Consider the following 27,116-nt stretch of genomic DNA (forward strand, 5'->3'; position numbering starts at 1 on the left):
CTCTCTGTCACTCTCTTTTTGCCATGTCTCTTTGAAACCAGACACCCGCTGGCCTTGACCTGAATGTAAATTATCTTGTCTTCTGGAAGCCCCCTCTTGCAGCCGGCCTCTGTGTCTCACTGCCTGGACACCGGAGATGGCTCATGCTGGATCTGCCTCACCAACCCGTTTTCAAATGCAAATGTGACATGCTGTGTTCCACAAAGACTTCATCACTGGTGAAGAAGACCTAACCTAAAGCGGAGGACAAAATATAGAAAAATGGAGGATGAATTAATGGCTAACGACTAATGGAGAATATATTAGGGGAGACCAGGGCAAATTGTAACAAGGGTTTTTGAGTAATGACATCAAAACCAAAAATGTGTACAATTGCCCACAGTCTCCCCTAAAGTTATATAGCCTTGGTTGTAATGTTTGTGTTCTATCGGATTGACCCATTAAAGTGAATACATTAGTGGAAAAGCCTCTTGAAATCAAAGAATTTAGACACGGACTCTGATGTTCATTTTGACCCAGTCCCCTGCAGTGCTACACCAAGCAGGCGGGTGATGCAGGCCCATTAGTCTCCTTGAATGGTTAGAATGGCAGCGGTAATTATCTTGTCATGACACAGCAATTAAATGGCGGTATTTAAAGCTGCGGCGGCGTCTCTCTGGAGAATGATCCTCAAATGATAGGCTCGCTTCCCACTCGGCTCGTCCGGCGGCCCTCGCTCATCTCCTGCGGGGGCAGGTCCTGTCGATTGAAAGGGAGGGAACATGAATTTGCATATGGCATACCAAGCACCAAGAGGTGTCACACTGTAGCAGGCCAAGAGGTGTCACACTGTAGCAGGCCAAGCTCGCTGTAATTATGATCATTGTGGTGTTGTGACGTCTGTGGGTTTGTTTGGCGAGTGCTGAGTGATGCTGCAAGTCCTTCCATTTGACAGTAATCAGAAAACACTTTAATTTCCCTCTGGAGATGTCCCCCCCATGTCTCCTGTGTTTTTGTTTTTGTTTTTGTTTTTTGCTTTAAGCTTTTTATGATTAAAGGGACTAGTTGTGTTTTCTACAGGCAATTGTAGTGACATTCTATTCTATTCTATGCTATGCTACTCCTTTTATCTCACAAAAAGTTAGCCTGGTAAACCAGCCGGTCACGTGAACTCACATTTCATTTAGTTCTACCAGACCGTCTGGCCTCCAGCTTTCACCCAGTGTTTGCAGTGTTTGCAGTTGGGCGGGTGTACTTGCCTTGACAGACAACTCCTTCAACCAATCAGCGTTGGATCCAGTCAAATCCAAATGAACTTGGGGGAACGGCGAAAACATCTTTACCGCTGAGAAACTCTGCTGTTGCAAACTCCTGTACTTGTTTAATTGTTGTTATTGAGTCTATTTCTGCAATAACTGCACTTTATGGCTGTTTAAACTCGACGAACAGAGCCACGGAGGAAGCTGTTACTGTTTTGCCAACGGCATTCCTGATTGGCCGGTTACGATGTCAACTACGAGGCAGGTCACTGATTGGCTAGACTGCCAATCAAGTGCTCTAGCCGCTAGAGCAATTTGTAATTTCTGAAAACACCCTCCAAGGCTGGAGGCCAGATGGTCTCGTAAAACAAAATGAAATGTGAGTTCACGTGACCGGCTGGTTTACCAGGCTAACAAAAAGTAACCAGACGAAACACGAAGAGTTAGAATCAGACATGGGCATCTACAGTATGAGGCCATTTAGACCTGGCAAATAAGATGCGTTTTCTGTGATCAGATTGCAATCGGATAGTGCTTGACCACATGAACCTGATTTCATTTACAAATGCATATGTTTCCAGTGTCCACATTAAAGGGATAGTTCGGTTTGTTTGAAGTGGGGTCCTATCAGCTAGTTCGATACACTAACTTAATTAGGTACAGTGTTCTGGAGGCTGGGCGCATTGTGGAACGAGACCGCGCACTTTTATTGTACTTCCATATTTATCGTTTTGTTTGCAATGAATATATTAATTTTAACTTGTGTGATTTTAGTTGTGCAGTGCCTTTTAACTTACTAGCATGTGTAAGTATTTTGTAGTAGTTGCTGTGATTCGACTTTTGCATGCTTTTATTTTGTAGAACTGGATGTGTTTTATTGTTGCTGACTTGACTTTGGCCCCACACCTGTTTCCAATCTGGTGCTAATTGACTAATATTGGGAGCACACCTGTGGCTAAGTGGCTAGAGAGACTGACTGTTAAGGTGGCCTATCAGGGGGGAAGCCAGAGCCGAATGGGCCAATCAGCTGGGCCCAGAGGAAGGATCTCACTGATTGTGGAGGAGTATAAAAGCCATTCCACACAGGAAAAAGGGAGATAGTGACTGGGAAGCTGAGAACCACAACACGAAGAGCAGCAGTGGCACCACCATCCCGGCAACCAGGCAGAGTGCGAGAGGGACCAGGTCGAGCTCCAAACACTGCACACTAGCGGCTAGCAGTGGGAGAGTAAAACCTCTCCCTTCCGTGTAAGTCTTTAAATAGACCGGTGTTTGTTTTCTGTCACATTGATGACAGTAATGTATTTGGTGAAAGACGTTTGACTGGCCTCCAGTTGTCATCTGCAGGCTTGACCAGAATTGAAGATGGGGAGCAGTGTAATGTATGGCGAGACGGACGTACTCCCTAAACACCGCACACTAGCGGCCAGCATAAAACCTATCCCTTCCGCGGAAGTCTCGCAACTGACCGGTGTTTAGGTGGAGAACATATTTGGCCACAGTGGCTTACTGCAAAGGGGACATAACTGCTCCTGAGTCTCTGTCCATAAGCTTGGCCCCCAAGATTGGAGAGACATCATTTTTTAGTTTGGTTTGGGTCCATTTGTTGTAACTCCCCCCTTCTTAATCCTATTTTCTTGGTGCCTTTATCCCATTAACCTATATATATACTTAACCTCGTCAAAGTAGGCCAGAAACGGGTCCCAGATAGGTGAGAACCTTCTAAACGAGATGGTTCTCAGGAACCTGAGTCTCCATCTGTATAACATGTCCATCAGCCACACCTGAAAAGAAGGTGAAGAGGACTTCCATTCCAAAAGGAGTCATTTGGCGACAGTTGTCCCTAGTGCCAGAGATTGCTGCACAGCTGTAGGGAAGTTCAGAGAGGACTCCGAGCAGCCGAAGATGGTGAGTTCTGCAGTGTTTTATAGGCCTTAGAGTACCAGTCAAATATTTTGGCACAGAATCCCGTTAGTGAAGGGCAAAACCAGAAGGCATGAGATAGTGTGCCCTTTTGACACCTGTCACACAGTGGTGAGACAGAAGGGAAGATCTTGTGTAATTTATGCTTGGAGCAGTGAAGACGGTGAGCGACTTTAAATTGGATCAGCTGGTGTCTGCTATTAACTGAGCAGAGTTGTACCACAGACAGAGATGGGAAAAGTACTGACATTCTGTACTTGAGTAGAAGTACAGTTACTTGTGTAAAAAACTACTCCGGTAAAAGTAGAAGTACTGATTCAATTATTTTACTCAAGTAAAAGTAAAAAAGTACAGGCTCTGAAATGTACCCAACGAGTAAAAGTAAAAGTATTTTTACCGTATCTTTCTGAATGACTGAACCTCACATCATAGAATATAATTTGAGGATAAAAGATCCCCTACAAATGTTTTACACATCTTAAAACTCTACTTTAAATAGTGTGCTATGGTTTTTCCACACAAAAAAAACCCATTAAAATCATATCTAGTCCTCCCTCATTAATATTTCCATGATATATGAATGTGCAAATAGTTAGACAAGTTTAACTGTGCTGGATACAAGGTGTCCCTTACAAAGTGCAGAATCACAATACTCGAGACTGATATGATACTGATACCTAATGGATAAGGAACTGAATGTCCACAGGTTGATCACATTCACAAATTCAAGGTTTATTATTAAGACAGAACTGTCTCTGGTGTTAGAACACCACCATATTCCATATTAGCTGAATGTTGACAGTGCACAAACTGAATGTATGTGTTAGAACAACACCATAAGGGGCCATGCGGTTATTTAAAAAAGAACGCTTGGAAAAGCCAGATTATTGGCAACTCTGGAAGCAGCGAGATGAAAATCCTCTTCTCCTGGGAGAAGACTCGAGGTGGGAGGAGTGAAGAGGAGCAGGGCGCTTTTTCTGTTAAACTTTCCTCAGCTTTCAGCGCCCAGAGCGCTGCGCTAAAAAAAACACCACCAGCTTTTAAACGCGATGAAATGCTTCTTGAAAGAGATGCGCGCTAAGCGCGTACTTATAGAGAATTAATTGCAAAAAGAGGAGCGCTAATAAGTGCTGGCTGTCTGCACGGCTCCTAATGTCTGCGTGTGTCTCCCCTCAGAGAAAATCCGTGTTTCTCTTCTTTGTCCACGCCCCGGAGGAGTGCCAAGTCATACTATTGGCGGAGCTGGAATGAGCTTTTATCAGCAGCGCTGGGAAACTCGTCTATTACTTCTGCTCCGTTCTCCCGTTTCTACTCGTTTTTAAATTACATTCTCGTGCATTTAAACAAAAGTAACGAACCTGTTTTGAAAATGTACACAAGTAAAAGTACAGATACTTGTGTTAAAATGTAACGAGTAAAAGTAAAAAGTCGTCAGAAAATTAAATACTCAAGTAAAGTACAGATACTCGAAAAATCTACTTAAGTACAGTAACGAAGTATTTGTACTTCGTTACTTCCCATTTCTGACCACAGACTGACTCCTTTCCATATGTCAGATACCGTAAATCAATACCAAGTTCTCCCTGCCACGCTTCTCTGGTTCTCTCAGTAGAGGCTGTATTGCGGTTGTCAAACAGATCTAGAGATAAGATGCTTGGAGTGAGGAGGGCTCAGCAATACATCGGGAAAAAAAGCATGCTCATTTGGGAGCGCTTCAAAGGTATGAATCTTGGATCAATCATAATTTCTGGTTTGCAGGTCTGAGCCAGTTCGTGCCAGGCAACTCAAACCTCAGTAGCTCAAAAGATCCAAAATGACCATCTATCTATAGGTCTCTGATGAAAACCAGCCCCTTCTCACTCCAGGCATGATAGTTTTTGTCTGACCATGGAGGCAAAAAAACACTATCTTATTGCACTGTGAGGAAGCAGTGACTTTTGTTTCTGTGGATTTGTTTGTCGGCAGGCCAGACTGAAAGATTGCCCCTGACATTCATTTTGTACAGAGGTTGTTTTCAACAAGCTCCTGCGTTCCTCACCACATCTTTATTTCCACATTTTAGAAGAACAGTAAAGACATCAAACTTAAATAACAACAGAATTATGCAGTGACGAAAGAAAGCTCAAAACTGTCTTTCTAAAGCCTTTGCCTTGATGGAAAGGCAAATGCTTTAGAAAGAAATTCATATTGGCATCAACCTCACTATATTTGTCTAAGAAACACATTTCACACATCTCAGATAGAAGACATTAAATGTGCCATTTTATTTTGCATATTAGCGTATGAGAGTACTGTGCTACTGCTACAACCATGTTTGTGCCACAGTCCTGTGACCAACAGAGCCCCCCCCCCCCACCTGATTTATAAACGCCAAGGGCACTGAGACCTCTAGCCCTGGGGCAGCATCATACAGGAGCTGCTGAATAGGCCTATGAGCAGAGAAATTGCAACTATAATCACTGTGGCAAATGACCTGATACAAATGATTATCCAATGATTTATCGCTGTGTTCTTTGCTAGAAGGTGACTTTCATGTTTATTCCCACCAGGAGCTATGCAGCCCAGATAAAGACATGATGGTGTTAGGAATCCACCCTGCACTGCTGTAGATTGGATTCCAGGTACGGACTCTGGTAAGGTCTCTACCAGGGCAGGAATTCTACAGGGGAGAGCCCTGACGGCCATGGCCACTGTGTCCCCTCAGTTTGGCTTTATGCCCCTCAAAAAAGTATAGGTCCTGCAAGGTCACAGTGGTCTTGATGCCCTGCCGGCAATGCCCCAGCTGATTTTGCCATTTTCTCATCTGCTCCTTTCCTGTCAATATGGTTTGTAGATGTTTTTTGTGTGTGTTGAGATTCTGAATTCCTATTGGCCTTCCTATTGAGCCTGGTATGAACCGCTGCAAAACCAGGCTATTTATGATGATAATTTAACAAATCTAGCACTGGCCAACCAGGAGAGGAGAGTCAGGTTGCTTTCTCACTGATTGTTTTTGTTCCGTTCCGTTCTGTGCCCAAGTACGATTGCCCCCCCCCCCCCCCCCCCCCCCCCCCACTGGTCAGCTTTCATATTACAAAATGTCTTCCGTGCTCGGGAATGGAACAGAATACTTGCAGAGTACACTTGTGTCATCAACTATGCCTGGAGTGTATCCTCGCCTGTGTGTTGTCTATGTGGTTCGGTACGGTTGGCGTTCACATTCGCAAGTGTTCCATCCCCGGGCACGCCCAAGCGTTCCCCAGACCACTTTTTCAAGTGGACTCTGTCCCGGTACGCTGTTCCGCGCCCTGGAACGCAACGTTCACACTCATGAAACGAACCGCACCTGGGGTCAATTTGGGGACAAGTGTGCTCGATTCCGCTCCGGGGTCCCCAGTGAGAAAACACCCTTAAATAAACTCATCCTGATGTGCCACTGATCACAGTGCTTCTCACACACAGCGTAGCCCCCTCCCTCCGCTGAGAGCAAGGACTGTGTGGGTCCACTTGTATTAAAATGGGCTACGCCATTGTGTGCAAGACAACTGCAGCATTACATATTGATATGCAAATTATCGTATCATGTTGTTGGAGAAAAATATAAGTTAACATGACATCTGACACATTAATCAATAAGCTATAGGCCTATTTGCATAATTATGCTATAAGTTCCATGCCATTTGACACATAGACTCACACTGACATTTCACACATATAGAATAGCCCCATGGAGAGGACTTCTCCTCTTTGCTGAAACCTTGGGCAGTGCATCGTGTCCAATAACAATTGATAACAGTCTCTCAGTCAGACAGGCAGCCCTGTAGGCTCCAAGTCAAGTCATCACCCCCTCCTCTCTGCCTTTTCCTCCTCCTCTCCTCTTTACAGTATAAAGCGTATGTCAAATTGTGACATCGCGGCTGAATAATTGACTCTGTATGACATATCAGAATGTGTACATTGAGATTCATGCCCTCTGTCAATATGCATATTGCAGAGAATATCTGGTATTAAATATACTTTTATGTTAAACAGTCCTGGACTCAAGGCTCAATTAATTTGGTATTAGATAAGCTGTGATATACATTTACATATACATTTAGCGGAAAGAATAGATTTTATTCTCTATCACATGTAATTTGGCTACTTCTAGAGACTTTCTGAGCAGCCAATAGCTACTGCAAGCAAGTCCTTAACCCTGAAGTTGAATTCTTTATTTCAGTGGATTAAAATCATTATTTTATTTTATGGCAACAAAGGCCAAGTGGCCTTGCCCCTAAAATGATGAAATTCCAGGCCAGCTGGTCTTGACATAGAAACGTCCAAAGAACTGCACTTTACAAGAATAATAATAAACCAGGCTAGACAAGAACATGGCGTCTTGTGTACTAGTGGTTTTAGTTTTTGTGTGTAATTTCAGCCTCGCCCAGACTTCTGGACTGGTGTTTGGTACGGACTCTTCTCTGTATGTCTAGGTCCTAGACATATACCCTAGAATCTAGGGGTATTGAAGTTAACATTTTACAAACCTCTCACTGCCATTTGGTGCTGCAAACATGAGAATGAATGTTTAGTTTAGGCTTATGAATGCGGGCAGGATAGTGACAGCTCTAAGTAATCACTATCCACCTAAGATAAAAACACTATTGATAATTAGTATCCTCCAGCGGCTTCAAGGTTCTTTGACATCCAGTGAGACTTGACAAGCCGTTGTTCTTTGCCGACTTCATGTTTGGGCAAACGGGGACTCCCAGTGTGCTCAGCGCAGCTCTGAAGTTCATCCTTGAGCTGTTATCAATTCTCTGCCAGAGTGGGTGTTAGCGTGTTAGCCGACCATGCAGAAAATGGCGGGACAAAGCGATGCCGATAGGAACGGTGGGAGGACAGCGGTGAAATGACTTTGAACATCAAATGATAGGGGAGACCTCAGTGGTTTGGGAGGAAGGGCTTTGGTAACATCATCGATTGTATCCATTGATTCTCTAATGATCTTTCACACAGGAGAGATCAGTGTGATCACGTGTTAGCAAGACCCCACCCACACACACACACTTTGGGTTTTGGAGCTATGAGCTCTGAAGATCAAGGGAAATGCAATCCCACAACATGAATTGCATATCATGAGATGGTTGAAAAGAAGCAATATTCATGCAATATTCATTCCATGCGCTTACACTGTATATTAAACATCTAAAAATAAAAATGTTAACTAAAGGCACAGGAATATGACTGACCATAAAATTGCCTTTGAATGACATCAGCATATTCACCTTATGCAGCCCCGCCCACTTGACCCATTGTATCACAACTTCCTGTTCAAAACACTGGCTGTTTTACCTGCTCAAACTAGTCTGATTCACTTGGTCAAACATAGTTTGACTCACATGAGTCAGACTAGGATTATGAGTCAGACTAGGTTTATGAGTAACAGGAAGTTTAAATACAATCAGAACTTCCGATTGTATTTACACTTCCCGTTAGTCTCTCATTCCAGGCGGTCTCTTCTGAATAAGGTGAATAATATTTTGCGCTTTTATACAAAATTGTGTGTGTGTGTGTGTGTGTGTGTGTGTGTGTGTGTGTGTGTGTGTGTGTGTGTGTGTGTGTGTGTGTGTGAGAAATTTAAATAAAAGAATACCCCACCACATAGTCTACAGATTCTGGCAAGGTGTAGTCCAGCGCCTTAAGATCCAGATAGAATCACTGGCTCATATACACCCTTTTCACAGGGGCCATTTTGTGTTGAAAAGGCAGGGTAAACACAGGTGCAAGTAAAACACTAATGAGGGTTTCCAACATGAGTCGGAAACCCTCATTAGTGTTTTGCTTACACCTGTGTTTACCCTGCCTTTTCAACACAAAATGGCCCGTGAAAAGGGTCTATTGCCTCTGAGCCTCACCATCTTGAATGCTCGTTGCTCTTTTGCTTCTTAAAGGGTCTATTCTTAACCGCAGAGGTGAAGCACTTCCTAGTTCCTCATAGATTAATGAAAAGGTAGTGAGCATGTGAATAATTTAGATTTGTCCTCTTCATTCATCACTGAACTCTAGACAGCTTAACCCCATGCGTTCTTCCCTTTCACTTGAAGTCTCCTCAGAAATCAAACTTCTATCATCAACTACTCCCCTGAACCACTTTGTCCATGTAACACACAGTGAGGCTGCCATCATAATGTAACACACAGTGAGGCTGCCAGCATAATGTAACACACAGGGAGGCTGCCAGCAGCACAACTCAAGAGAGAACAGTTCATAATGTAACACACAGGGAGGCTGCCAGCAGCACAACTCAAGAGAGAACAGTTCATAATGTAACACACAGTGAGGCTGCCAGCAGCACAACTCAAGAGAGAACAGTTCCCATTGTTGACTTCAGTACAGTACAACTGAACTGGTAACTGGTTCTTTCTCGAACAGACCCTTTTCACGGTGGCCATTTTGTGTTGAAAAGGCAGGGCCGACACAGGTGCAAGCAGAACACTAATGAGGGTTCCAACTTCCAATCATGGACCTTGGAAACTCTCATTAGTGTTCTGATTGCACCTGTGTTGGTCCTGCCTTTTCGACACAAAATGGCCAATGTGAAAAGGGTCTATTGTGCTGGGAGCAAACTTCACCTGTGTTTTCAACTGGCACGAGGGTGGGTGAATATATAGGTAACCCTTACGATGCTGCCAAATGGTTTCTTTCACAGAACGATCTGGGAACTTGTTTGGGAGACTGTTTAAGAAGGGTGATGTGATTGGTACAAAGTGACAGATTCCCATTTTGTAATAGGAAGTAAAATCAGGACTTACTAGTTTATAAGAGCACAAGTTACTCCATAGATATATGTGGTTACTATATAATTGTTGTCAAGTTACTGACATGATTTTAAAAACAGAAAACGATAATGAAGTGAAGAGTTAAGAGTTAATGAAATGGGGGGGGGGGTACGGTGGTGCAGTGGCAAGCGCTGTCGCCTCACAGCTCGAAGGTCCTGGGTTCGATTCCCACCTGGGACGCTGTGAACGCTGAAGGAATGCGTGCCCGTCCGCATGTCCTCGAGTGCCCACCGCCCGGGTGGGGTCGTCAATAGGGCCTTTCTGTGTGGAGTTTGCATGTTCTCCCCGTGCCTCCCGGGGGTTTCCTTCATATAGGAACCCCCTTCACCAAAACATGCAATATCCTGGTTGCTAATGTGGTTCCTCCTCTGGTCGTTAAGGGTGCCTGTTCAGAGGGAGGGGAACAGCCTGGTTGGAATAGCGTGAACCTCCCATGTGCTATGTCCTACCGGTGAAGCTTCCTCTGTCAGGTGAAAAGAAGCGGCTGGCTAACTGCCCATGTCTCGGAGGAAGCATGGAGCCAGTTTCGGCTCTCCCCAGATCGGCAGAGGGTGGAGTAGCAACCAGGATAAATAAATTAAATTAGCACTAATGGGGGATAAAAATGGGATAAAAAATCAGGGGGGGAGAGTTAATGAAATGAAGAGTTAACCTATATGTATGTGTGTGTGTTTATATATATATATATATATATATATATATATATATATATATATATATATATTATAATATATATAATATATATAAATATATATTTATATATATATAAAGTTTAGTGGTATATGAATAAACCATTACTGTATATTTAAAACGTATATGAAATGTAAACACGTTTTTGTTTTCAGAAAATGTTTCAAAAGTCATAAAAAAGGTCCTCGTTTGTGAGACACAAATGTCCACTCCCATAAACTGTGTTAACCACAGACCTTATTTCATGCATTTAAGCAAAATCCCCCATTCCGCATTCAAGACAACTCGGACCGTGGAACTTTTAACTCGGATCTTCCCGCCTCCGTTGCGTTCACACTGTTTTTAACTCAGAGTCACAAAAACATACACAGTTATGTAATGTCATTGGTAAAATACCTGTTTAATTCAACATATTGCTAGAGCGAAATTTAAACCATATAAACACATATTGCATAATTACACCTCAAATAGGTCAACAAACACTTTGATGACGTCAACTCGGACAAACCGGAGCACGAAATGATACCTGAATTTCCGACCTGTAATTCCAGGTCGGAGCCCATCTTTTCCTGCGTTCTGAGTTGTCATGAATGCAGTATAAAATCCCATAGACTTTTCCCCTTACGAACCAACATGGCAGCAATTTCTAGGTAGGCTAAGCCTGGCTACAGAAATATGTCATCCCTGCGGTACTATTGTATAAAGCCAACACACCAGATCTTTGCCTCACTGGCATTTCTATTAAGTCTAATTTAAGGGTATCAATCAGAAACAAAAACATAGCCAGAACATGGAGTACACAGGACATAATAATATAATGTTCCCAGCCTACCCTCAAGGAAAGATATTTGTATGCTTAGTTGCAGCCGCTCTGCCGCCAGTGACATTCATAAAGAGCAATTCGTGAGAAATGGAATGTGAATAAGGAGCGAGCTCAACCATGTGAGTGAGTGTGTCCTCAACGATATGTAGATTATATACTAACGCATTGCCACTAAGGCCTTAAACTCTAAACTCGGTCTCGCCTTTTGTTATGTTGGCTATGGACGAGACACATTGGTCAGTATGTGCTCGCTTGCACCTCGTGGGGAAAAAAAGAAAAAGGCTAACCTCTCACCTCCTGCCAGCAGTGGCCTTTGCAGAGCACATGAATTATTGACCAAGAAGCTCTTTGCAAAACCAAAAAGAAAAGCAAGAGATAAAAAGGCTTCAGCCCCCAGTGCTTGAAAACACATTTCGGCCCCAAAAAGAGACAGAATGACCAGCTGGGAGCGAGCGGAGGCCAAGGAGGAGTACAAAGCAATCACTGAGCGGGGAAGGCTGAGTACAAAGCAATCACTGAGCGGGGAAGGCTGAGTGCTCGAGCGAGTGTCAGACCTGGGGCAGAAAAAATGGAGGGAGAAAGAAGTACAGTATCTCCGAAAGGTCACCATCCATCCAGCAGCTTTTACAGCTTAGATCTCATGATCAATAATTTAGCTGTCAGAGGGATTGTTGAGTCGAAGACATCAAGGCGTTTGTCACTCCCTTCATCAAGTCTTTCCTTATCTCAGTTCCAAAAACAACACATGCTCATGCCGAAACAACAGATGACATAAGTAAATTTCCAATGTCTCCCAAAACTACAGTAGCCAATAGGCCAGCGGTTTTCAAAGTGTGAGGCGTGCCTCCCCTGGGGGTGCGAGCCAACTTCAGGGAAGGCGCGACGTGACGCGGAAAAACCAAAGAGAAGAAAATGCGCACGTTGCGCAGCCTCCACCGGACATGTCTGCACAGTCACAAAAGTACGCGGTTGTCTGCAGAGAGCCTGGTGAGGCGAATATGATTTTAAGGCTCAATACTTGGGTCTACTTTGGGTTTATACTTTGTTTTTAATTTAAGTTGAGGACTTTTGTCACCGTTAGATGACTTACGAGTACAATTATGAGGTTCCTTGCTAGATCATTTCAGTGGACTAAACTGCCAGTCCAGTATTTTGTGACAGCCCCCCCCCCCCCCCCCAATTTCTGTGGTCCCGCATAGTAACCATTCAGACGCTGCATCAGTAATAAAATCACTGTGTGAATGATGATACATGGAGGGAAATTCTAACTGAGATTTAGGACAATACAATAAATGATAGACATCGACTTAGAATTTGAATGAATGAATGAATGAATTTATTTGATAAATCAAAAAATACAGTACACCACAAGGATTAAGTACAAAATAATTCATCAGGATGACACAAAAAAGTTGTCAAACTTCTTTCCATTGTGGTCGCAACACAACAAACATCAATAGAACAATCAAGAATAAAAAGAAGAAGAGAAACTTCTCTTCTTTTTTTTAAAGAAGAGAAGGTTTATAAAACTACCGGTATTCAGAGAATTAGCAGCTTTAATTTCATTGGGGATTTTGTTCCACTCCTCCTCCCTCGTATTCACCTTATGTTCATACGCGGGGGTGGGCCAAATTCTTCCGGGTTGTGTTAACACTTCCGGCGGTCACGGCGCGAAATACAAAAGAACGTCAGAAGAAGAACATTGTTTTTGTAGCGGACAGTGCAGGGGGTAAAACAAAGAACGTAGCCTACTACTTTGAGTTCGGTACACAGCAAGCAAGCGGAGTATCCACTGTTAGCCAGGTCAGATAACGTCATCGTCGACAATGATGAGCACTTTCTTGTACAACATAGGCTACCTGGACTCCAACAAAGAAAGCTTCAGATGGTTTCCTGTCCTCCGAGCGCAGCACGAGCCACTTACGTCTATAAGACCTGCAGACGTTAACATGGCATTGCATTCTTAGACATTGCCGTTTGCTTTTATTTGGTATGTTACATACAATTGGCTAAATTATTAGTTAATTCAGAGTTAGATGATATATATATATATATTTTTTTTTTCTTTTTCTTCTTTTTTGCCGGAAGTCGTGACACGACCACACGACCGGGTCAAATGGGCGTGGCTACATAAGGTGAATAGAGGAATGTACTTCTCCCAACTTTACTTTTTATGTTGGGTAGTTTCAAGTCTGCTAAACTAGCCCTCATGTTCAGGCTATGAGTCTCCCGAACAAACTGGAAGTACTTAGTAAAGTACTTTGGACAACGGTCATGCAATTTTATAGACCATGATTAGTTTTAACTGTTGAACTCTACCTTCTACGGGGAGCCAATTCAACTCTTTAAAATGGTGCATTGTTGGACTGAGCAGGATGACCCTCATTAGTTTGTTTTGAAGCCTGTCTTTTGATCTTTTAGCTACCACTGTAGCAGATATACCAAACATGATGAGAAAGGGATCTGGAGTCATTGTTTGAGCCATGAATTTAAGGTTGTACATAGACTCTATTACACAATCATGGCTCAAACAATTACTCCAGACCCCTTTTTCATCATATTTGGGCTGCCTGTGAACTCTACTCTCGGTGGGCGGCTGTGGCTCAGGAGGTAGAGCGCGTCGTCCACCAATCAGAAGGTTGGTGGTTCGATCCCCAGCTCCTCCAGTCCGCATGTCGAAGTGTCCTTGTGCAAGACACTGAACCCGATGGCTGTGCCAGCACCCTGCGTGGCAGCTGGCCGCCTTCGGTGTGTGAATGGGTGAATGTAGGCACATTGTAAAGCGCTTTGGATAAAAGCGCTATATAAATGCAGTCCAGTTACCATTTACCATTTACTCTCAACTAGATAATCACACTGTGCAGGCCATCTCACTCTGCTAGCTCATGAACGTAGACAGATTGAAATACAATGAAAATATGCAGGCAACTGTGACATTGGTCACATTCATCCCCAAAGCGAAACTGATATGTATGGAATCAGATTTCCAGTAATACAACCCCTTTCCATCTTCCTGTCTAACTCAGCATCAGCAACACCCCAAAATATCTATTATCATTCATTCTCCTGTCATTACCTGGAGAGAAAATGCATGTTTCTCTATTAAAACCATAAGAATGGAATTGCCAAGTACATTCGATGTGGGAGTCCAGTCTGTAAGCAAACAGACAAAACAACGGCTTCGTTGAGGCAGAATAATGAGAAGGGGACTGTTATTTAAAGACTGGAACCATGACAACAGAAGAGCAGTGCTGCTGTGGGAAATTAGTTGTGATTTTATTTTTCAGAGAAAAAGACAAGTCGAGGGAGATATTGCAAGTGTTATGCACAGCTGTGCAGTGGCAGTGGGCGTGGCTTTCACAATGAGTGGAGGTCTTACTTGGAGAGGCTTGTGGTAGCATTTGCCGTGAATGCATTTTGTGTTAAGCAGCCAGCTTTGCTTTCATTGCAGAAGGCTGCGTGCTCAAATCACAGTGTGTCGCTCTAAATCTGACATCGGAGTTGTTGTTGTTGTTTTTTGTTTTTTTTACCTTTTATTTATACAGGGGGAGTCTCACTGAGAGCAATGCTCTCTTTTTCAGGAGTGCCCTGTTCACATTCACACACACACATTAATACCTGGAAGCTGACCAGTACAACCACAGTCTGATCTGCTGGCCACTGAGCAGCTCCACTGGAGCTGTTGGGAATAAGGGCCTTGCTCAAGGGCACCTCAGTGGTGGTAATGAGGGAGGGGCAAGCGCTGCCTTTTCACTTTCCCCACCCAGATTTATCCTGCCGGTCCCGGGGATTGAACCGACGACCTTCCGGTCACAAGCTCGCTTCTCTAACCATTTGGGCCACCACTGCCCAAAAGTTTGAATTGTAGTTCTAGTTATACAAACATTGGTGACTGATATTGCTCTTCTTGAGGCTTAAGCTTAATAAGCATTAACTAACTAACCCTTAATTAACAGCCTTGACCTTCCAGAAGCTTGCTCTAACGACCTGACTGACTTCATGGCTCAACCCAACTACACCTTATAGTTAACATGAACACCATTAGTAAATGGTTATCAATCATTAAATAATCCTTCATTAATGTACCCTTATTGTAAAGTGTTACCTATCATTTAAACTCCAATCCAGGTGTCATTTCATTTTATCTGAAAAATTTCAGGAATTGCCTGGAGAGGCTCTTGGTTAGGCTATTCCATCTGATCTGGGATTTGATTTCTAAGCACTTTTTCTTGGTCACAAGCAACACTAGCTCTATGAGATATGGCGTGGGCTGTTTCTGTCTACTGTGACCATGTATGTAGGTATCTTAAAAGTGACACTGTTTGCTTGCTGCACTGCTGCTGCAGTCAATGCTCTCGCCTACAAAACCCTGCAAGAAAAGACAGATAGATATACACACACGGTGCCACTGTCAATACACCTACTGTAGTATGATGACTATATAATGTACACACTCAACCTACCTCTATGATGACTATATAATGTACACACTCAACCTACCTCTATGATGACTATATAATGTACACACTCAACCTACCTCTATGATGACTATATAATGTATACACTCAACCTACCTCTATGATGACTATATAATGTATACACTCAACCTACATCTAGGATGACTATATAATGTATACACTCAACCTACCTCTATGATGACTATATAATGTATACACTCAACCTACCTCTATGATGACTATATAATGTATACACTCAACCTACCTCTATGATGACTATATAATGTACACACTCAACCTACAACTATGATGACTATATAATGTATACACTCAACCTACCTCTATGATGACTATATAATGTACACACACAACCTACAGCTATGATGACTATATAATGTATACACTCAACCTACATCTATGATGACTATATAATGTATCAACCTACATCTATGATGACTATATAATGTATACACTCAACCTACATCTATGATGACTATATATACACACTCAACCTACCTCTATGATGACTATATAATGTACACACTCAACCTACCTCTATGATGACTATATAATGTACACACTCACCTACATCTATGATGACTATATAATGTATACACTCAACCTACATCTATGATGACTATATAATGTACACACTCAACCTACATCTATGATGACTATATAATGTATACACTCAACCTACCTCTATGATGACTATATAATGTACACACTCAACCTACATCTATGATGACTACGGTATATAATATACACACTCAACCTACCTCTATGATGACTATATAATGTACACACTCAACCTACATCTATGATGACTATATAATGTACACACTCAACCTACATCTATGATGACTATATAATGTACACACTCAACCTACATCTATGATGACTATATAATGTATACACTCAACCTACATCTGTGATGACTATATAATGTACACACTCAACCTACCTCTATGATGACTATATAATGTACACACTCAACCTACCTCTATGATGAATATATAATGTATACACTCAACCTGCCTCTATGATGACTATATAATGTACACACTCAACCTACCTCTATGATGACTATATAATGTACACACTCAACCTACCTCTATGATGACTATATAATGTACACACTCAACCTACCTCACCTGCATTAATTTATATGACCAATGTGATCTAATTAAACATGACTAGTTATCATTCTTTAAACCAACTGTCAATTAACATTTAGGCCTACCACTGAATCTCTTCACCCAGCGCATGCTTGTGTGTGCATGTGTGCACGGCACACACGCACACGCGCACACACACACACACACACACACACACACACACACACACACACACACACACACACACACACACACACACACACACACACACCTAAGCAACAAAGCTTGTCATTCATTTGACAGGCTGAGAGGAGCAAAGGATCGTGGGAGATCCCTCCTACGAGGCATCAAAGTGTGCTAAGGGAGGCCAGGTATTGACAAGAAGGGTCTTCTCTTTGTTGTCTTTGTTTACAGGTTGGCTTTGATTGAATTTAATAGAAGAGCCACAAAAAATACATGATTGGCTCACACACAGCATGTTCATAAAGTGAGTATTTTCATCTTTGATAGTTCAATCATTTTGTCTCTTCCTTTTTAGTAATTAGACTTTCATCAAAAGGGGAGTTTTCCAACGACACGTTGAGCTCTATTGTTATTATTATTACTATTGTATTAGTAGTAGTAGTAGTAGTAGTACACCTGGGCCCTTCTTGAACTAACATCTATAATAAAAAAAAAGAAAAAGAAAAAAAAATACTAATGCTACTTATTCCTTCTCAAACTACTTCCTACATGGTGCTAGTCTATCAAAATATCTTAGCTGTCATTGATTGTGTTGCATAGTGGTTTTCTGTACTGTTGACAAATTGTGATATTGTAAGTCGCTTTGGACAAAAGCGTCTGCTAAATGACGTAATGTAATGTAATGTAATGTAATGTAATGTAATGTAATGTAATGTAGTAGTAGTAGTAGTAGTAGTAGTCCAATTTTTGCTATTACTATAGTTATTATCCTTATTACTGTTGTCACCCTGCATTATTATTACTAGTTATGTTTTTATTTGTTAATAATTAATAATTTATTGCATTTATATAGCACCTTTCGAGATACTCAAATTGCTTCACATATCAGGGGAGGGTGGGGAGGGGAACTCAACTTATCCACCGGCAGAATGCTCAGCTATCATGTTGGAGAGTAGAGGACTGACTGTGCCAATTAAACGAGGGATGATTAGGTGGCCATTATGGAAGGAAGGCCTATGTGGGAATTTAGCCAGGGCACCTGGGTTACACCCCCCAGGGCACCGGGGTTACACCCCACAGGGCACCAGGGTTACATCCCCCAGGGCACCGGGGTTACATCCCCCAGGGCGCCGGGGTTACACCCCCCAGGGCACCGGGGTTACACCCCACAGGGCACTGGGGTTACACCCCCCAGGGCACCGGGGTTACACCCCCCAGGGCACCGGGGTTACATCCCCCAGGGCACCGGGGTTACACCCCCCAGGGCACCGGGGTTACATCCCCCAGGGCACCGGGGTTACATCCCCCATGGCACCGGGGTTACATCCCCCAGGGCACCGGGGTTACACCCCCCAGGGCACCGGGGTTACACCCCCCAGGGTACCTGGGTTACACCCCTACTCTGGCGAAGAGTGCTGATGGGATCTTTAATGACCACTGAGAGTCAGGACTTCGGTTCAATGTCTCATCCGAAGGACGGTGCTCACTCACACTACAGAGTCCCTCTCTCTGCCCTGTGGCATTGGGGAGATTATTCATGAGACCAGCGGGAAGAGCACCTCCACCCTTACAGAAAAAACACATGAGGTTCACATGTTTCACCACGTGTCCACATGTGGTGAACATGTGGACACGTTAAATTGCACATGTGAAAACATATGGAACACATGTGAAACCCATGGGAAGCGTGTGGTTTTGGAACATTTTCACATGTGGAAAACATGTTATAACATGTGATAACATGTTTTGCCACATGTTGTATAGCAACATGTTTTTCCACATGTGGCAAATGAACGCCCACCTATTCACCTTATGTTTCTACATAGGGGTCAGCCAGTTACTTCCTATTGTGTTTACACTTCCTGTGACAGTACAGTACTAGTGACCAGGTAAAACAGATGGTGTTTTGAACAGGAAGTCATAACACAACTGGGTCAAGTGGGCGGGGCTACATAAGGGGAATATGGCCAGGTCTGCTCAACGATTCTTCCCGGTTCCCTTTTTTCTGAATTGCCACATGACCTGCCAGTAAGTGCCATGAAAGTCGGCATGTGCTTTTGCTTGTGTGAGAATTGTTTCAATTGTCGGGTCTAAAGATTTATGTACTTTTGTTATGATTTGGTGCTATACAGTAAATATAACTGACTTGACTTGTATAATTTCGATCTTCTGTGTGTGTGTGTGTGTGTGTGTGTGTGTGTGTGTGTGTGTGTGTGTGTGTGTGTGTGTGTGTGTGTGTGTGTGTGTGTGTGTGTGTGTGTGACATACTGTAGGTGTGTGACTGAGTCATTTGTAAAGTTTGGTGATGCATAAGATATGGTAAGCTCTATATTTGGTTGAAGTTAATGTCCGTCTAAAACTTCCTTTCGTCCTCACACACAATTCTTTGTACCATGTTAGTCCTGTTCATTCATTCATTCAGAATTCAATATACTGTATTTTATGTATGTTTAAAGCTATACATTTAAAGCTATTAATACCCCAAAATACTACAGCCAAACCATTCGTCATTCCTCAGGTAATGTGAATGAATCTTCAAATGGATAAAACTGAAGTTATTTCCCCTTTTACCCAGCTATGTAACTGAGTTGATCTTTTTTGTATCATTCATTCGAGATGGAGGATGAGGTGGAGGCAGGATGAAGGGATGAGAAGGAGGAGAGGGGAGTGAGTGTTCAGTGTGTGTGTGTGTGTGTGTGTGTGTGTGTGTGTGTGTGTGTGTGTGTGTGTGTGGGTGTGTAGCCATACTTTGAAGTGTTTTCCCGCTGGGGATGCCATTTTCTCACAGACCACTGCCTGAGATTGTGTGACACGCAATGTGAGCGCATGGTTAAACATAGAAACACAGCTATATACACTGCTGCATACACACATGTAGACAAACAGTTATATACACTGCTGCATACACACGTGCAGACAAACAGTTATATACACTGCTGCATACACACATGCAGACAAACAGCTATATACACTGCTGCATACACACATGCAGACAGCTACAGTATATACACTGCTGCATACACATATGCAGACAAACAGTTATATACACTGCTGCATACACACATGTAGACAAACAGCTATATACACTGCTGCATACACACATGTAGACAAACAGCTATATACACTGCTGCATACACACATGTAGACAAACAGTTATATACACTGCTGCATACACACATGTAGACAAACAGCTATATACACTGCTGCATACACACATGTAGACAAACAGTTATATACACTGCTGCATACACACATGTAGACAAACAGCTATATACACTGCTGCATACACACATGCAGACAAACAGCTATATACACTGCTGCATACACACATGCAGACAGCTATATACACTGCTGCATACACACATGCAGACAAACAGCTATATACACTGCTGCATACACACATGCAGACAAACAGCTATATACACTGCTGCATACACACATGCAGACAAACAGCTATATACACTGCTGCATACACACATGCAGACAAACAGTTATATACACTGCTGCATACACACATGCAGACAGCTATATACACTGCTGCATACACACATGCAGACAAACAGCTATATACACTGCTGCATACACACATGCAGACAGCTATATACACTGCTGCATACACACATGCAGACATACAGCTATATACACTGCTGCATACACACATGTAGACAAACAGTTATATACACTGCTGCATACACACATGCAGACAGCTATATACACTGCTGCATACACACATGAAGACAAACAGCTATATACACTGCTGCATACACACATGCAGACAGCTATATACACTGCTGCATACACACATGCAGACAAACAGCTATATACACTGCTGCATACACACATGTAGACAAACAGCTATATACACTGCTGCATACACACATGTAGACAAACAGCTATATACACTGCTGCATACACACATGTAGACAAACAGCTATATACACTGCTGCATACACACATGCAGACAAACAGTTATATACAGTGCTGCATACACACATGCAGACAATTAAGGAATATCACATGAGAGGGAGTGCTGTTGTTGGCTAATATCATCACGGCTCTGATTCGGTCGTAGGCACGAGGCCGCAGGCCGAGTGCCGAAGATAATCACAGCCGTGATGACATTAGAAAACAACAGCACTCCCTCTCATGTGATATTGCTTTTATACAACAATTGTACAGCATCAACAAAGCTCTAAATCTCTACAACAGCGTCAATTCACTAAACCCTATGAAGGTAATATGGCAGTCATAATTTTGCCACCAAAGTATATCAAGTAAATTGATGCGGACAAAGTGAAGCGATGAGTGAAAAGATATGATTATTTGGCCAGTGTGATGAATTATTAGACACAAGTCACCAGATTAGGCTACAGGTCATCATATAATTGAGACATGGCATGCACACATTTTAATTGGATAATGATAACAGCCTTTACAATAAATGGCAAACATGGACAAGATAGTTGACAAGTTGAGGCAAATCAATGTTTTACCAAGTTAAGGTAACAGTTGTAGCCAAGTCTCTCTGTTCTGTGTGCATGAAGCTCTCTTAGGGTGACTGAAGGTCCTGAAAAAGTTTGACCATGTCTGTAACACTTTCTTTGAAGGGGTGTGCATAAGACTGACATGACACTGTCATAACCCTGACATGACACCTGTCATGAGCATGAAGGAGGCTTTATGAATGAATGTTTATGACAGTTGTCATTAAGTGTCACTGGGTAAATTAATTCAAGTTGACATTGTTTGAGATGTCTTCGTTATGCCAACTAGGCATTAACCAAGACAACATAACCATGCTGTCATAAACATACTATGTCATAAATACGACATATAATAATATAGACCATCATCATCATCATCATCATAACTAAAAGGGAGCAAGTGGGCTCTGCGATTTTTGTCCCAGAAGTGATGTCACTCCACTGGAAGTGATGTCATCAGTGATCTCACTTGAGCAATTGGCACTGATGATGTCATAGGCCTTGTGACATCATCAGTGATGTCATAAGAGCACTGTGATGCCATCACTGATGCGAAATTGTGACATTACAAGTGATGTGATAAGAGCAAGTGAGCCTGCTCAGCGGGCAAGCTGCAGGGCAGGCAAGGGAGCAAGTGAGCCTGCACAGCGGTCAAGCTGCAGGGTGGGCGAGGCCGCCCAGCGGCCAAGCTGCGTATGCGAGCTGCAGGGCCAGCTCGGCGAGGTGCAGGGTGGGCAAGGCCATGCAGCGGGCAAGCCTAGGAATCCAGAGATGCCTAGTATATTAATATTTGGATTATTGGCCAGCTAGAGGGCTACAGTAGCTGACCATGCTATTGTCTGTCTTAGCTTAGATTTGCTTTTTATTCTTTCTTCTGTTCTTTTACTTTGTGTTGTTGTATTTTAATTGTTGCGTGTCATGTAATGTGTATTTTGTCTTGGACCCGAGGAAGACTAGCTGTCGTCTAGTTGGCAGCTAATGGGGATCCTTTTTAATAAACAAATATCAAACAAATAAACACAGCAGGCATTGTGATGTCATTAAGTGCAATTACACTGTAAAATATGTTTACAAGTGTTGTTTTATCTTCCTTGACCTCAACTACAGTGGTACAATTTTAACTTTGCATTAAGATGTCATTAAGTGTAATTACACTGTCTTGGATAATGCCAAGTTGTCATAACAAAGACATATCAAACAATGTCAACTTTGCATTAACAATGACATAATTTACCGAATGACACTTAATGACAACAGTCATAAACATTCATAACGCCTCCTTCATGTTCATATGACAGTGTCATGTCAGTCTTATGCAAACCCCTTCAAATAAAGTGTTACCAAAATGTCTTTAATCATTTTATCAAAATTCCCAACCTTCAGCTTTAGAGGCCTTAAAACGTTGTGGTTTCTTGGTGCTTTGTTTTTTAGGGTGAGAAACACACCCAGGGCTTCCCAGACCCATATCCTGATAGATCTACAGTTTCAAGCCGGTCTCACAAAAGTTCATTTTGGCAGTCACAAAAAATTTAATCTCTTGATTTGTGTACATGGACAAGTTTTTTAGTTCTATTTTGTCGGTCACGCATTTCATGTTTTTCGTGTCATTCAGAACGACCACGTAATTCAACTGCAAGTGACATCACATGTGTTACATTGAAGTAGGGGGCGTGCGGTAGCGTCGTTGCAACTTGCTCGTCATGAGGGAGCCGATTTTTGCCTCACCGTGGCGTGTCCTGGTGTTTGTCATGTTTTTCCCAGCATGTCCTGTTTTTAACCCCTACCCAAACCATAACCCTAACCTTAAAGGGATAGTTCGGTTTGTTTGAAGTGGGGTCCTATCAGCTAGTTCGATACACTAACTGAAGTAGGTACAGTGGTCTGCAGGCTGGGCGCATTGTGGAACGAGACCCGGCACTCAGAGCAGCACCCAAACCAGCCTTTTCTCTGTAAGTACGGGGGGTCAACAACTAAAACGTAATTTAGCCACCTAAAACACCTAAAACAACGCCCACCTAAACAAATCGATATCCGTGTACATGCACGCTCTATTTTGACAATTTTCCGCACTTTACTTTTCCGCAAAACAGCAGTTTCATTCGGCACTGCTTTTTTTCCCAACCGTACAACTACCGTATTCCTCCGCTAAAAGCCAGCACAGAGCACAGAGCCGCGGTTTACAAAACAGGAAGGCTTAGAAGAGAGATAAAACACTGACTTACTTTAGAGACAACAAGTCACCTGGCCTCTCTGGTCTGGGACGTTTTCCACAATTTATCCTGGGAATGGTGAAAAAGGTCTGCAGCCAGGGCACCCAGGCATTTAGACAGCAGGCGCATCTCTCTACATGTTCACTCTCTGCAAAAGTTCCTCTTCTGTATTCTCTCTGGTTCATAATTGTATCCTCTTGTCACCAAGGTGAATGGCATATCATCCTCACTATCAAAATCACTCATATTTTCGTTCGTGTATTCTATTTGTTGTGTCTTCACTAACAAACCGAGAGAAATAAAATACGCCCAAATAACTGCGGAGTAATCCAGTGCTGCGGCTCTGTGCAGGCTTTTAGCGGAGGAATACGGTAGTTGTACGGTTGGGAGAAAAAGCAGTGCCGAATGAAACTGCTGTTTTGCGGAAAAGTAAAGCGCTGAAAATTGTCAAAATAGAGCGTGCATGTACACGGATATCGATTTGTTTAGGTGGGCGTTGTTTTAGGTGTTTTAGGTGGCTAAATTACGTTTTACTTGTTGACCCCCCGTACTTACAGAGAAAAGGCTGGTTTGGGTGCTGCTCTGAGTGCCGGGTCTCGTTCCACAATGCGCCCAGCCTGCAGACCACTGTACCTACTTCAGTTAGTGTATCGAACTAGCTGATAGGACCCCACTTCAAACAAACCGAACTATCCCTTTAACCAAGTTGTTTTGCTTGCCTAAACATAACAAGAAAACACGGCACAGTTTCCCAGGAAATGGTGTCACAGGACTGGACCAGATGAGCAGCTCTTCCTGGTCGCTCTTTAGAGAGCCCTGCTCAGGGGAGGTAACAAGGAAGAGCCGGTGTCGCTTCCTGCATAATTCGTGCTGACTGTCACGAAACAAAAAGAACAAAACGTGTCCATGTCCACAAATCATTAGATTACATTTTTGTGACTGCTAACATTAACTTTTGTGAGACCATGTTGACCGTTTTCATTTTCACATTTGTTTCACGTGTGAAATTCGTCTCATTCTAAGGGTAATAAAGGTCTTGAAAAGTCTTGGATTTAACTCTGTGAACTTTGTAAACACCGTCTTTCCGTCTGCGTGCCCACAGCCTCCCCTTGGCTGCTGCCTTTCCTGTGCGTGTCCTCCTCGCCCGACTTCAGCTCCATCAGCTCCACCTCATGCTTGGCTGCCATCTCCAGCTCCTTCTGCTTGTTGTAGAACACCACAAAGTTGTTGATGATGGGGTGGATGGGCAATGCGATGGCTATCACCCCACACAGGAAGCTCACGGCGGCGTTGCACTTGCCCAGTGTGGTTTTGGGGTAGATGTCTCCGTAGCCCACCGTGGTCATGGTGATGATGGCCCACCAGAAGGACTGTGGGATACTGCTGAACAGGGTCTCCGGGTGGTTCTGCTCCATGGTGTAGGCCAGTGCCGAGAACACGAAGATGCCCACGCCCATGTACATGAGCAGCATCCCCAGCTCCTCGAGGCTCCTCTTCAGCGCATGCGTCAGAGTCTGCAGGCCAGAGGAGTGGCGCGCCAGCTTGAAGATGCGAGCGATACGCATGATGCGGAGAGCCTGCACTGCCTGCTGCACGTTTCCTAGGTCCATCATAGCGCTGGTGTCCAGGTAGGTGAGGGTCAGGACCACATAGAAGGGCATGATGGCCATGAAGTCCACCATGTTCATGAAGGAGAAGGCAAATCGCAGCTTGTGCGGAGAGGCGGCGAGGCGCAGCAGGTACTCCGTGGTGAACCACAGGATGCAAGCCGTCTCAATGGCCTCCAGGGTCGGGTGTTCCACCAGCTTCCCCTCGTCATCCGCCACCTGGACCAAGTTATTATAGTTAAAGCAACACGCCAACATTTTGGGTGATTCGCCTATTTGCCATCTTCCCGATAGTAAGACGAGAATAGATGCCCTTCTCTTCTCTGCGCGTGTAGTAGACAAAATAGTGACCCGCCCCTCCCACGAGTTAGGTTAGCACAGTGAATGGTAGTCAATGGTACTGGCAGCCTACCCCTGTTAATACAAGCAAAAACGTAAAAAGAAAATAATAGAGAAAAGCATAAATGCTTCCCTATAGATACTGTTCACTGTCATAATCCAAGTCTCCACAAGCCTTGAGATGCCAAGTTGACTTGAAAAGACATCATTTACACCTTGTTTTTAGCTTAAATCTTCACTGTAGCAGGCTACTATATCCACCGGCCACTTCTGCATCTGGCTAGACTGAAGATTTCAGCTAAAAAAAACAGGGTGTTAAGTCAACTTGGCATCTCAGGGTTTATGGAGACTTGGATTATCCTAGGTGAGCACTATGGAAGCCTGTTTTTTTTTGCTCATGTTAACAGGGGTAGGCTAGCCAGTACTATTGACTACCATTCATTGTGCTAAGGCTAAGCTAACTAAGGAGGGAGGAGCGGGCTGCTATTTTTCTACAAACGAATAGGCCCTACTCAAACATAAAAACTAAACTAAAACTAAACGTAAAAAAATGAAACGAGCAAACACACTGGAAACTAGGCTAATTGAAACTAAACTGAATTGACTACAACAATTAATGCATAATAATTCACCTGGACCTCCGGGATGGTGCCCACGCACATCACCACCGAGGAGACGAGGATGGAGAGGAAGGAGGCGATGGCGACGACGCGCGCCGGCAGCGAGGAACCCGGCTTCTCCATCAGCCTCCAGAGGAACCTCTGGACCCTCTCCGAGCGCGTGACGCACGGTTCCACCTCGAGGTCCTCCAGGATCAGCTGCACCTTGTTGGCGATCTCTTTCAGCTCGCCCTCCTTCTCGGTCAGGGAACTTTTACAGCATTCGTCTAAAACGCTTTGGTCTATTTTCCAGAACTCCATCTCCTTGACGAAACAGATAGGGCAAATGCCGCGTTTCATGTGGATCTCGCCAAAGTAGTAACCGTCAATGATGCATTTGAAGGCGTCCGGATCTCGGTCAAAGTAAAACTCTTTTCTGCCTGGGTCGAAGTCGTCACAAAGCGACGAGAACACTTCATCGTTTTGGGTTGAGCAGTTTACCAACTCCGCCAGGCGGCTCTCCGGGTAGCGGTTCAAAATATCCCCGAAAAGCACCACTCTCACGCCGCCAATGTTCACAGCAATCTCAGCCTCTCCCTCGGCGCACAAACCCCTTCTGTATCTCGGCTTCGGGATCGACCACAT

At 43.4% G+C, this 27,116-nt stretch overlaps 1 protein-coding gene across 1 annotated transcript; it reads right to left on the bottom strand.

Annotated features, from left to right (window-relative positions):
- Window positions 1–669: 669 nt before the first annotated feature.
- LOC310773168 (voltage-gated potassium channel regulatory subunit KCNF1-like) lies at window positions 670–27,116 on the bottom strand (the record flags this gene model as incomplete). Its single annotated transcript, XM_083633078.1, has 4 exons — window positions 670–738; window positions 24,695–24,800; window positions 25,004–25,752; window positions 26,505–27,116. 4 exons carry the CDS (start codon window positions 27,114–27,116, stop codon window positions 670–672), a joined length of 1,536 nt encoding a protein of 511 aa, XP_083489204.1.

The sequence above is a fragment of the Poromitra crassiceps genome (assembly GCF_964638095.1).
Source record: "Poromitra crassiceps genome assembly, chromosome: 3".
Lineage (NCBI taxonomy): Eukaryota > Metazoa > Chordata > Actinopteri > Beryciformes > Melamphaidae > Poromitra > Poromitra crassiceps.